The 13,441-nt window shown below is 46.3% G+C and overlaps 1 protein-coding gene and 1 pseudogene across 1 annotated transcript; one reads left to right on the forward strand and one right to left on the reverse strand.

Moving 5' to 3' along the window:
- Positions 1–22: 22 nt before the first annotated feature.
- On the reverse strand, positions 23–3,204 carry IL9 (interleukin 9). Its single transcript, XM_024575033.3, has 5 exons — positions 3,094–3,204; positions 2,939–2,974; positions 2,821–2,853; positions 1,578–1,709; positions 23–399 (listed from the first exon to the last, which is right to left on the reverse strand). The coding sequence occupies exons 1-5, from the start codon at positions 3,202–3,204 to the stop codon at positions 289–291; spliced, it is 423 nt and encodes a 140-aa protein (XP_024430801.2). The 3' UTR covers positions 23–288.
- An 8,278-nt stretch (positions 3,205–11,482) lies between these two features.
- LOC123478139 (small ribosomal subunit protein uS2 pseudogene) lies at positions 11,483–12,306 on the forward strand (annotated as a pseudogene).
- Positions 12,307–13,441: the final 1,135 nt, after the last annotated feature.

A 13,441-nucleotide genomic window follows, 5' to 3' on the forward strand; every position in this document is an offset into this window, starting at 1 on the left:
CCTTCCGCCCTTCAGCCCTTCCATGGAGTTTGTGGCTCTTTGTTCTGAGCGAGCAAGGTGGGAAATAAGCCTCTAGAGCCCGAATTTGTTCTCTTTTTCCCATCTAAATGTTTATTCCAAAATATATTTATTCCAAAATAAAGACAAAATTTTAAACAATTTTTTTTCAATTTTAAACAAATATTACAACTGACTTTGATTTAGCATGGCTTGCTTGATTTTTAAATGGCAACAACTTAAAGAAGAGGCTTTTAAAATACAATAAATAGAATAAATACTTCTTTATCTTCATACGCGGCCTCCATTCCTTTCTTTCTGGAAAACCCCCAGGAGACTGGTCAGAAACGTCAGTGTGTTGCCTGCGGTGGTCTGGTTGCATAGAGGGTCGCAGGAAAAGTGCTGTGGGGATACAAGTTAGCAAAGACAGGGTGGCTGAAACCATTTTGAGCCCAGCAGCCCCAAGAACCACCCGGCCCACAGCCCAGTGAGGGGTGGGGGTGCCGTGGTGGTGGTGGGGGGCGGGGTGTAGGCAGCAGGGGACTCAAGACGTAGAGCGCATGGGTGGGGAGGCCCAGGGCGAGCGTTTTGTGTAGGCACGAAGCTGGCTGGCTTTTTGGCAGGCTTTCAGGGAACACACACACTTAGACACCTGTCAAATGGTCCTAAATCTCCTCGTTAGAGGAAACCTTCCCTTGGAACTCTTTGAGGCCAAACATTTTGTTATTATCTATTTTGGTTGTCCTTTCAGAGTCATTTTATAGCACGACAGTGAGGAGCAGGGCTCTGAGGTCACATAAACCAGAATTCATATCTCAGCTTTGTCGCTTCAGCCCCAGGAAAAATGGGTTACCCTCGCTGAGCCTCAGTTTCCCCTTCTATAACGCGAGGGTGATACAGCTGCACTTGTCTGCAAGGCAGGTACGCAATGAAACGGTGCCTATGAAGCACTTGGAACTACACGCGGTGGACGACAGAAACGCGCGCAGTGAAGCCGCTGAGTGAGAGGCCCTCAGCCATCTGTGAACTCGGGTGGAGGCGCTCACATACCAGAAGCATGAGCTCCCCGGCCCTTCCCTCAGGGACAGCGCCTAGGCCAGAGAGGTAATGTGCTGCCGATGGGCGTTTGGGGCAAATGACAAGCTTTCACCTGCATCTGGGGGAGTTTTCCTTTAAACACCTCCTTAGGCGATCAAAAAAAAAAATCTTTAACTTGCAGGTCACAACTCCCACTCAGCAAGTTGAATCTCTAGGATAATTTAGTGTCCTGTGGGCGATAGCCCCAGTTCTCTAGATTTTAGCTTCTAATAACAATCAGATGAATTTGTTCCTTACTCAGTAGGTGAGAGAAGTCAGTGGCAGCCTTGGTGGGGGTGTTTTTTTAAAGCCAGGGAACATTGGGCTATCCGACGCAGATCTCACGTTAATTCTATTGTTCTGATTAATTTTCTGAGATGTCTCTCATCGACCTTGGACTACCAGTTCCAATGGTATCACCCATTTACGCTGAGGCAGACTCGGCATCACACGCACACAGAAAGAGCTAAGCAGAGTAGATGGCAGAGAAAAAACAAACTCACCGGACACTTGTTGTCCATCAGGATTCGAACCGTCCTCTTGACCCGGGTGAAAATCAGGGGGAAACTTGCTTTCACTGTGGTGTTGGCCATCTGCGCCAGACCCTCCTGGAAGCATGGTGTGGTGCAGTTGTCCTGGAGAGTAATAAGGGTTTATGAAGAGAACCACTCAGAGGACCACTTTGAGATGAAATAAGAAAAAGAACGCTTTTAGAGACTATTCTCATTTAACCAACATGACCAAAAGTGACATTGTTTTTAGACAGGTCCCTTTCCAGTCTAGGAAATGATCAGCATGTCAAGGTGAGGCCCTTTGTCCACAGTGATGCTCCCTGGAGGTCTTCGGCATGTCTCACCCAGGGACCCTGAGGCCCACGGCCCTGGAGCACAGCCAGTTCTGAGTCCCCTTTTCAAACAATGCTCCCCTGTTCCAAGTCTTGAAATAGTGAGTTCAAAAGTACAGAGAAGAAAAAGTCTTTTCACACCAGACCGATGGGATGTGCCAGTCAAATACAGCCAGGGTTTCTGTAGTAGCTAAAATCGCCGGCTGTAACCGAGGGGGCGGGGTGGGGCGTAACCGTGTGGTGCCGCCCCATCCTGCTCTCAGCTAATGGATGGGTCACGGTGGGGTGGGAGGTCCGACCTCAGCCAGGGCGGGAAGCTCAGATGCTCCCAGACTTTGCTTCAGAGAAGACAAAGCAGGGCCCCTTGGATAAGCTCTTCCTCCTCACCTTAGCCAGAAGAGTCCTGCCACACTACCTCTCAGCCCTAGTGGGTAATGGGCTTCCCCTCCTCCTCCTCCTCGGCCCGGAGGCCACCCGAAATCAGCTAAACAGACCAGAAGGGAGAGGGGAGGGAGTTGTCAACTTATTTTCATCGCTTCGCTTGGCAACCTTAGAGTTATCATCAAATGGATTAGAAAGGAACGCACTATGGGCTGATCCTTTGTTGTGATCTCAGTTCCAGTCTGATTTAACTGTGCACATGAACAACTAATCTAAAAAGACAATCGAGATTCTTTTTTAAATATTGGAAGTGGTCAAACTTCTCAAGTGGCATAGAGCTGACCAAAGGCAAAGAAATCTGTGTGATACAGAATTTCAAGAGCCTGGTGGTAAAAGGAAATGCCGATCTGTAACAATTAAAATTAAGTAGCACTTGCTTCTCTAAAATATCAAGTAAAGCAATTATTTTTCCTTAAACATTTAAAAAGCACAGGATCAAGATTATATTCTTTTATACTCACAGAAGGAATGGGCAGACACAAACAGTCAGTCACCTGCAAAAGAGAAATTTCAAAGTGAAGATTCCAGATGTGAGAGTTAAAATTCGTTTGGAAAGCTGGTCAGAAAGCATTTACTCACGTTGCCGCTACAGCTGCATTTTGACAGGGGGTCTTTCTAAAGTAGAGAGAGAGACAAAAGCCCGTAATGGGTGGTGTGGTTTTCGTCCTCCTAAAAAAATTCCCTTAGATTTTCAGTGGCTGCCTTTCCCACTGGCACCCGCCTCCACAGCTTACCTGCAGGTTGTCAATGAGGTACCTGATGTCCTTGATCCCTCCCAAGGTCAAGCACCCCTGGCCAGCCACGGAGCAGAGAAGGGCAGAGGCGAGGACCACAGTCGGGAGCATCTTGACACAGGGCTGGAGCTTGGCCTGTGGACACCTTCGCATCGAATTGTATTTAAAGGTCCCTTGCAAATGTGGAAAAACCCTGACATCAAACTGATACCAAGTGCCCACTTTTTCTCTGTAAATTCAGGCAATGTGATACTGAAAAAAAACAAAAGATAGGCATATTATATCAAACTGAGTCACTTGGCAAACACTGTTACATCATCTTCGGAAACATCATTCCTTAGAAAAGATGCTTTTGAAAAGGTGGGGTGCTGAGATGCTGCAGGAAAAGTTAAAGATCTCACACACACACTTACATAAGGTGCAGATGTATTTTTTAAGGCAGAGGTTCTGGTTGGGAGAGTTAAAACTCTTTCCATGAAAGCACAGGTCTGTATTTTCCCTTTTTCACTTCACTGGAAATGCTGATATATAACAGCTAGCCGCATGCGTTCCAGTGAAGGAGGGGCGGGGCAGGGCGGGGTGGGGACGAGGAGGTAGGACAGGGGCAGGGGAGTAAGAGATAGTGCAGTTTCCTGAGCTGCTCTGTCTGTAGGGTTTCTGTAACCTCAGTCTTCGCAGGCTCAGTCTAGTCATTTCCACCTCAATCTCACCTCAATCTTACTCTGCTTTATTTCCAAATCTTACCGACGTCTTTTATGCCTGGGACCAGATCTGCACGTCATACAAATGCCTCTTCATGCAAGAATTCCTTTGAACGAGGGTCACAAGAGGAACTCTTCAACTCTAAGAGCAAGAATGCAGCAAACTGCCCATTAGCACTTCCTTGAAGATTCCTTACTATTTTTAGAGAACTTACATAGCACTGTGCAACACAAGGTAAAAACTCCGTGCTTGAAATGGGATAGTAGCTACGATTTATTGAGCACTAACTACCTACCAGTCACAATTCTAAGCACTTCATGAGATCTAAGCCATGGAACACGTAAAGCCAACCAAATGAGGTGGCTGCGAATTTGTCATTCCATGGTTTACCTTTTAAGACACCGCCTGGACCTTGGCTTCCCAGCCCTTTGATGGGGCTGTTCTTACCACCAGGAGCGCAAAAGCAGTTTCACTGGGGCCCTATGAGCGAAGTATTATGATTAGCCCCATTATTTTGTAGGTGGGGAAACTGAGGCACCAAAAGCAAGTCATTTGCCCAAAGCCACACAGCCAGGAAGCAACCAAATGTGTATTTAAGGCCTGAAGCCCGGCTCCCGGAGGGGCTCTCGCCCCTCCAGCCATCAGCATCCCTGCTCCTCAGCTGTGCTTCTGGCCCACCCCTCCCACCAGGGTGCACACTGCGCAGGCCTGGGGGCCTGGTCCACCGCTGCGTCCTCCGCCCTTGGGAAGGCATCCAGGGAACAGTGGGCTATATGCATGGGAACTAAAGGAGTGTTTAATAAAAACTTCATTTTGAAAAATAGCTTTTGAAATTCTAAGAAAGGTACACATAAACAGATTTTAAAATAAGGTTTTAAATCTAGTTTCTAGGGTACGTGTTTGGAGGAATGTGCATTTACAAAGATGTTTGCTTTCCACACTAGAGACTGAAAAGGTAGGCTTCTTTCGTTTAGCACTCTGAGCTGTAGGAGCCAATGGGGACAAGCCCACAGGGTTTTTCTCACCACTACCGTAGCAGAGCGAGGCAACATTGCTTTTCTCACTGCATATTGTTCCTTAGGCGTGGTGAGGGGTCTCTGCGCTTTGGTTGCACTATGGGGAGAGGGGTATCTTGGTTCCAAACAAGGTAAAAGAAGCCACCCTTGGCTAAGTTCCCTAAATCCTCCTATCGTTCTGACTTCCGGGCCTGTGCTCTGCAGGCACCAAGAAGAAGGTCCCAAGGCTTCCCAGCCTATGACCGATACTTTAATCTGTAAATAAAGTACTACACCCTTTTCCTGCTGAGGGAACCCTGACTGGTTTAGGGTGACAACATGAGCAGTGCCCAGCAGTAATGTAGTTAGTGCTTAACACCCACTTTTTCAGCCTCTCTTGCTGCTACAGGTGGCCATGTGACATGTTCAGATCAAGGCAACATCTGTAGAGTTCTTTTCATTTCCTGGGCATAGGAGACGAAAGTAGCTGAAACCTGCCCTGACCCTTGATTTCGATTGGGCCATGAATGTGATGGCAGGAGCTTCAGCAGCAATCTTACATGTGTGAAGGAACAGACAAGAGAATTGCAGCAACAGCAACACCAACACTTTGCACAAATAGAAAATCATAACAAACAACACAAATAAAGCCATGAATGCAACAATGGAAAGTATGCTAAATTCTAGCTAGATTTCAGTGCCTACTAAAGACCCTGGGCCTTGAAGCTCAGTAAAAATGGAAAGCGCTTATAAAAATAAGTTAACAGGTACTGGAAAGATGTTAAAGATATGCTAATATCAGATTGGAACTTTTGCCCTGACATCGTTGGAAGGCTTGTCAGAGACCTGAAAAGGTGATCATCTTCTCGCCCTATGAATCAATGTAACTTAATGCTGTTTGTGTGAACCATGGGAATGGTTTCACATGCCACCAGGTATGCCTCTTACTGTACCAATGGGGGCCACACCCAGGAAGAAAACTGGGCTTGTCCAAGGCCGTATCTCTGGTTGCTAGTGGGGGATAATATAGGGCACTGGTGAAGAGCGGTGGCCCTGGAGTCAGACGGCCTGGGTTCAAATTTTCCTTCTATCACTTGTCCACCTCATGAACTTGGGCAGTTTGCGTGACCTCTCCAGGCTTCCATATCCTGACTATTGAACAAGAATGAGGGTGTAGAAATCAGGGGTGGGGGTGGGGGGATGCAGTATAAGGCCTACCTCGGAGGATTCTCGTAAATATTAAAGGAAATGTTCACTCGGTGCTTCACATGGATTAGGTAGCCTCAGTCGGAAGTGCGGCAGGGCAAAGGAGTCTCGTTTGGGGATCAAAAAATCATAACTTACTTGGCCAGATCCAGTCAAGGCCTGCAAGCTAAGAATAGTCGTTCATCTTTTTGAAGGGTTATAAAAAATAATTAGCAAATAAAAACAAAGGAGAATGTGTGACAGAGACTGTAGGTAGCCTGAGAAATCTACTATCTGGTCCCGTATAGAGGGCGTCTGCCCACGTCTGGTCCGGTTCCCACACTGCCTTCCTCATCTTCAGAAGACATCATCCCTTGTCTCACCCTCCTGGGAAGGGCAGAGCTAGGAGACCGTGGCCCAAGTGGCCCTGCTCCCATTGCCATTCTGGTTACTCAGCTCAGGCCTCTGTGTGGAGGGGAGGGGCACTGCAATCCCGGGCTGCCAGGCTCTCAGAAGTGCTGGAGGCCCTCATTTCCCGCAGCTGTCTGCGGAGTGAGCTTGCTGGCTGTGTGAGCCAAAGGTCTGGTCTTGCAGTAGCCAGGGGCCTGGCATCAGCGGTACCTTGGGTAGGCCCTGGGCTGCTAGGAAGAGCCCCACATATTAAAGTCAGAAACAGTGGGCAAACTGACATATTTTTCTCCCCGGGCCATACACTGGCCTAACCAGCTGGGCTTGGGTCACCCAGCCTCCTACCTACCCCCAAGACCACCTTCTACGCACCTCCATTGGACACTGGAGCTCCTTGGACAGGTTCCCCAGCCTTTCCAAGCATCAATGCAGCAGCAGCCCTCACCCACACAGGAACCCGGGGTGGATCACCCAGCCCTACCTGGGGGAAGGACTGAAGCATTCCATTTGGGATGCTTCCTCAGGAATGAACCAAGTTCCCACTTGGAAATGTGGTCTGGTCCATCCCGTGCTCTGTTCGTGCTCTGCTCCCTGCCCCCCTTACCTCCCACCCTCCAGTCACGTTGGTTTCTTCCTATTTCCAGCCTCCAGGCCTTTGTTCTTGCTAAGCTCCGAGTGGAGTGTTCTTCCTCAATTCTTCCATGTGCAGCCCATACTCATCCTTGAGGTCTCAACCCAAATGCCTCCTCCTCCATGAAGCCCTCCCTGACCATAGTAATCATTGGAATCTGCATGATCCTGTCTCAGTATCTGTTCCCCCTAGTGGGGTGTAAGGTCTGTGAGAGTCGACCCGACAGCCGATTCTTCTTCATCACCGTATTCCCAGGGCTTGATCTACAGTAAATGCTCAGGAATTACTCTTTCAATGAATAAATGACAGATTTCATTTTGTAAAATATTCTGAAATTTATATGATTTATGAAATGACCAATATGCAATGTTCCCAGTGGATCAGTAACAAAGAGTAGATATAACATTTTAAAAACCTGAGTCAAGCGCCCTAACTGTGTGGCTCAGTGGTTGAGCATCATCCTGCAAACCGAAAGGCTCCTGGTTTGCTCCCGGTCAGGGCACACGCCTGGGTTGTGTGCCAGGTCCCTGGCTGGTTGTGCGCCAGAGGCAACAGATGGATGTTTCTCCTACACATCGGTGTTTCTCTCCCTCCCTTCCCATCTCTCTAAAAATAAGTAAAATCTTTTTTTAAAAAATACCTGAGTAAGGAAGGCATTTCACACATCAGTAAGCAGTGAGCAACATATACCCACTTGCTTGTTGTGTAGACTTTTGAGAATTTTAAAGGGCTTTTCAACCTCTTCCCCCTTTCAATTCTTATAGTAACTGTGAGGAAGGCATGAGTGTGTGAGAACTCCAGCTCTGCAAAGGATGAGAGAGAGAGTTGGGTCACTACGCTTTGTTGGCCAATTCCCCACCCACTAGTTATAAAAAAAAAAAAAAGAAAAGAATTAAGAATATTTAAATGGCAGTTCAGCAGTTCAAAACACCATTAGAACAGCAGATGTTTATCTAGGCAGCCAACAACTTCTGAGGGTTAGCTTCTAGGGTTTCTTTCAATATCATGTAAGTATGCAAATGATCTCCTGCAGAAAAAATACGCCAAGCTCAGAAATTAATTACTCACTACTTTAAATATCAAGAAGATTGGAGAGTGGGATGCTCACCAAGATTTTGTGTAGATAACATAGTTTACAATAAATGACAATACTCAACCATTTATTTCGTTCCAAAGATAAAGTGTGACATTTTTATTTTGTGATAAAAGAAACCACATGTCATGAATTATTTCTCTAGGAATAAAACAAAATAGTTCTTTGTTCTGGGAAGCCACGGCATAAATGGAATGCACAAAATGGCACTAAATTTCTAAGTAAAACCCATTCTGCCTTTTTCTCTAAACAGCCAAGAGACAACTAATTATGAGAATCCTCAAGCACTAATTTCTTCATCAAATAGTTGTTTCTAGGTCGGTATTTCCCACCCAAGTGGGATGGGGCAAGCTCTATCGGATGTACGGTCCTCCCTACAGGTTCTTCTTCCCCAGGGAGCGTGGCTTCCAGCTGGGGGTCCTGCGCCTCCCTCCTGGCAGCCCTCCTAAGCAAACTCGGGCTCCGCTTGGCTCCCATGCCGTTTCTAGAGCTCCAGACCTAGGACCCTGTCCTCTTCCCATCCCAGTCCCCCTACTCCTCGTGTTGTGAATACCAACCCAGGCCATTCTTGTAAGTGGATTTTTTTATCTTCACTGGAGGACATGCTTACTGACTTAAGAGAGAGGGAGAGAGAAGCATCGACGTGAGAAAGAAACATCCATCTGCCGGAGTTCTCTGACCCCAGAGCCTGTGCTCTTGTCTGCTGTGCCATACATCTACCTCCACTGCTGCTGGCTCAACTGCAGAGCCTGGAGTCCAAGTCCACTGAACACCGGCAGATAGTCAAACTACAGTTGGGGCTGGGGGAGGCAGATTCTAGAGGTCAGCTGTATTAAACTGGCTTAAACAATGAGGAAATTTACAATGTCATGAGACACTGAATCTGCGGATCAAGTGGCCCCTGGGGGCCGGGGGGACCAGGACTCTGGCTCCTCTGTCTCTCTGTGTGTTGGCTTTGCCCCCAGGTTGCTCCTCTGGTGGCTGCAAGATGACTTGTCTCAGGTCCAGGTCTTACATCCAGACATGGTGTAAATTCTAGATTTCAAATTGATGTCAAGCAATTTTAACGTTTTCACTTTAAACATACATTACTTAACTGTCCCCTAGAAAGTTGTTCTAACGTATAACTATATAGTTTATATCCATAATAATCTTAGTGGTCAGGTCTAAGAATGTCCCTTTCTGCCACCCCTGCCAGCAAGGTTTCATTAACTTTGGCCAGTGTGCTTGGCATACGAAAGATGCTAATATATATTTGTTGAAGTAATGAATTATTGTTCATTCATATTTCTTCATTTGTGAATTACCTGTCTGGGCTCGCTTTTCTCTTGGTGTCTTGATTTTTTTTTACTCCCTGGGTTCTAAGAGCTCCTTACAGATCTTTGTTTTTCAGATATATTATTTTCCTCTACTTGGTCTGCTTATAGTATTTTTGGCTGTGTAGATATTTTTATATGTAATAGTTTATAACATATTTATCTCTATTTTTCTAGACTTAATTATTCCATTTCAAGCAATTAAATCTGCAGAATTGGAGTTTAATTGAGGTCATACAAGAAATCCAATTTTTTTCTTTGCTAAGTGTGGCGAATGCCATTATTGGTTAAATATTTCTTTTACCTACTGATCTGAAGTACCGATTCCTGGGGCAACAATGCAAGGCAGTGGAGGTCTGCCTTTACTGAGTACCAAATTTCTGTTCTAACAGGTATGTTTCTGACTCTCTGATTGGTCTCAGCGAGCTGTCTCTTTATATCGGGGCCATGGTATGGTGATCTTCAGTTTCTATAGCTCTTTTGTATGTCTAACTATATATGGCTGGGCATGACTTCCTGCCTCTTATTACTTGTCATTTGCAAAAGTGGGTAATTTCAAACATTCGTAGGTCTAGATTGTCTCTAGAATCCTTTTGATAAGTCCCCCCCCCAAAAAAAAACCTTATTGGAATTTTAGTTGTGATTATGTTTGACTGAAATTGAATTTGGGAAAAATTGATACTTTAAAAAATTGAATCTCTCCATCCAAGATAATAACATGGCTCTATATAGTCAAGCCTTTTTTATTTCTCTCAATTCAATTTTATAGTTTTTTTTTGTCATACAGGTTTTGCATAGTTGTGTGCAGCTTATTCCTAGGTTTAACTATTTCTTCAACAATATTTACTGAGGATTTATTGTAGCCTGGCCATTGTTCTAGGCTTTGGGGATGAAGCAGTGAACATAACGAAGTCCCGGGGCTTGTGAAGCCTACATTCTAGAGAGCAGAGAAAGACAATAAACCAATAAATATGTTGGTATTGTGTCATGTGGTAACAAGTGCCATAAAAACCAAAAGCATGTAGGAAACAGTGAGGGGGGGTTGTTCTTTAAGGTGGCCAATGAAGGCCTCTCTGATACAGTGATTTGAGTAGAGCCCCAAAGAACGTAAGTGAGTCAGGAAGATATCTTGGGGAAGAACATTTCAGGCAGAGGGAAAGAAAGTGCAAAGGCCCTGTGTGTGACTAGAGTATGTTCTCCATGCAGAAGGAGCAGCATGGAGGTTAGCCTTTCTACAGCAGAGTGACTGAAGAAAAGAAGGAAAACGGGGGCCAGAGAAGGGGCAAGAAGGCAAATCATATAGAGCCTTCTAGGCAGTGAGGAGGACTTAAGATTTTATTAGGTGGGGTGGGAGCTGTCGGGGGACTTTGAGCAGAGGAATAACATGAGTAATGAGAAGGATTGCTTTGGCGGCATGGACAATAGCTGGGGCACAAGAGTGGGCGATTTGATCCCTCTTTACATTTAGGAGATCAGTTAGGGTTCTGCTGAGACAGTCTGTGTAAGAGCTGATTGGACCAAGGTGGTGTCAATAATGGTAGTAAGATTATCGGAATCAAGATATATATTTAAGGTAGAGCCAATAAATATGCTGATGGGCTGGATAAATGATGTGAGAGAATGACAGGAGCCAAAGATGACTCAAGGGGTTGGGCCCAGGCAGCTGGTAGAACAGAGTGGTCATTAACTGAGATAGGGAGATCGCAGGAGAAGCAGGTGTTGATGAGAAGGAGTTGGGGCCGCTGCATTTTGTTTTGGGACATGTTTGGTTTGAGCATCCATGGGACATGTTGAGCAGACAGTGGGATATAAAAATGTACAGTGAAAAAAGAGGGGAGGTGTTACCTATTTTGATAGCTATTGTGTACAGGTTGTATTTTCTAACTGGTTATTACTGGTGTACAGATAAAATACACCAGTGAGCTTCTGCTGTGTAACCAGTAATCACAACTCCTTAGAGGCATGCCACGATAGTCACTAATCTGCCGGCCTGCGCGCCCCAGAGAGGGCCCGTGGGGCGCTGTTCTGGATTCCTGTTGTAACTTAAAGGGAAACTTTCATGGTGCCTGGAGCCCTTGATGTCCCACAGATGAAGGAGGAGGATATCCTCAAACTCCTTGCAGCAGAAACCCACTAAGGTGGCACCAACCTTGACTTCCAAATGGAGCAGTACATCTACAAAAGGGAGCGTGATGGCACCTACGTCATAAATCTGAAGAGAACCTGGGAGAAGCTTCCAACGCCTGCTCATGCCATTGTTGCCTTTGAAAATCTGGCTGCTGCGAGTGCCGTACCTTCCAGGAGCACTGGCCAGCGGGCTGTGCTGAAGTTCGCTGCTGCCACTGGAGCCAGTCCTGTTGCCGGCAGCCTCACTCTCAGAGCCTTCACTGACCAGATGCAGGCCACCTTCCAGGAGCCACGATGTCTGGTGGTTACTGACCCCAGGGCTGACCACCAGCCTCTCACAGGGGCGTCTTGTGTGGACCTGCCGACCACTGTTCTGTGTATCGGACTCCCCTCTGTGCCACATGGACGTTGCCATCTGGCACAACAAGGGAGCTCATTCTGCGGGTCAGTGTTTTGGATGCACCATGTGCTGGACGCACAAATCCCGGGAAGTACTGCGCACGCGCGGCACGATCCTCTGTGAGCATGCGCAGAAAGCAGGCTCTGTACTTCTACAGAGACCCTGAAGGAGGAACCACTGCTGGTGAGAAGGCATCGACCCGGAAGGAATTTCACGGTGGATGGGCTGCTTCAACTCCCCAGTTTACTGCTATTCAGCCTGAGGTCACAGGCTGGCCTGAAGGTGCAGGTGCCCGCCGAGCCCTTTCAGCGGTTTTCCCCACTGAAGGCTCTGCGTCTGAACTGGCCCGCAGCTAGCGCTAGGAACGACCCGCTTGGTCTCCGGCTGTGCCCGCATAGCCTGTTACGCAGAAAGCGGCAAGCAGGCTGACATAAAGTCCCTTTAAAAATGTGTTGCTAAATGAAATAAGTTCTGACAGAACTTGTGCGTGCAGTCTGGGTCTGATGACTTTCGGAGGTTAATTGCTTGGCATTTTCTGTTTAGAAGAAACAGGCTTCGTAAGAAGTCTTTGTAGCACAGCGGTTAGGAGCACAGACGCAAACTGGACAGATCCTGCCATCTGTAATCCGACCTTGTGCCAGTGACCTCTCTGATCTTTGGTTTCCTTGTCTGTGAAATGGGAAAATCATATAATCTACATCAGGGGGCTGTTATGGGAAATAAATAAACCCAGCACACACTAAGCCCCTCGAACAGTGGCTGGTGCATAATTAGACCATGAACGTAGTTGCTGTTATCATTATTTAAAGATGAGAACTCGAAGCTTTAAAAAATTAAATGTCTTGCCCAGGATCACAGCAATTTATTAGTAGGTAGGGAGCCATTTTCCTCTTAACACAGCCTGGACAGCATCGCGTGGATTTTGGTATGTAGTTTGCTCACTCATAATTTCTTAATAGTCTGTAATTTCAGCTTTGGTTTCTTCTTTGATGAAGTTCCTGTTGTTTTTGCCTTTGTGGGAAACCTATTTGTTTCTTCCTATCTGCACGGTCTTTATCCTTGAAACTTGGGAACTTTTTCATAATTTGTCTGGTTGTGGTTATTCTTTCTTTATGCTCACACATGGCCCGTGTGACCTTAACATACTCTTCCTCCAGGACAAAGCTTTCCTAGTCATTCTTTGATTTTCCACTCTTCTTTTTCCCCTTCCATGATTCCTATGGCACATATTTCAAATCTACTAAACTTATTTTTCATACCTTTGCTTTTCCCTTAAACTTCTTATTGCTTTATTTCTGATTTCTGGGGGACCTTCTGGACTGGATTTTTTTTATCCTCACCTGAAGACATGCTTATTGATTTGAGAGAGAGGGAAAGGGAGAGGGAGAGGAGAGGGAGAGAAATATCAATGTGAGAGAGATACAGTAATTGGTTGCCTCTCACATATGCCCCAACTGGGGACTGAAACCACCACCTAGGTGTGTGCCCTGA

The sequence above is a fragment of the Desmodus rotundus genome, chromosome 10, assembly GCF_022682495.2.
Source record: "Desmodus rotundus isolate HL8 chromosome 10, HLdesRot8A.1, whole genome shotgun sequence".
In the NCBI taxonomy this organism is placed as follows: domain Eukaryota; kingdom Metazoa; phylum Chordata; class Mammalia; order Chiroptera; family Phyllostomidae; genus Desmodus; species Desmodus rotundus.

What these genes read in the sequence shown, in the direction of transcription:
- IL9 (XM_024575033.3), bottom strand. Translation starts at nt 3,204, where the DNA reads ATGCTCCCGACTGTGGTCCTCGCCTCTGCCCTTCTCTGCTCCGTGGCT. An exon ending in AATGCAGCTGTAGCGGCAAC is followed by an intron (nt 2,854 to 2,938) that starts GTGAGTAAATGC and finishes TCTCTTTTGCAG; the next exon opens with GTGACTGACTGTTTGTGTCT. An exon ending in TGATGGACAACAAGTGTCCG is followed by an intron (nt 400 to 1,577) that starts GTGAGTTTGTTT and finishes GTATCCCCACAG; the next exon opens with CACTTTTCCTGCGACCCTCT.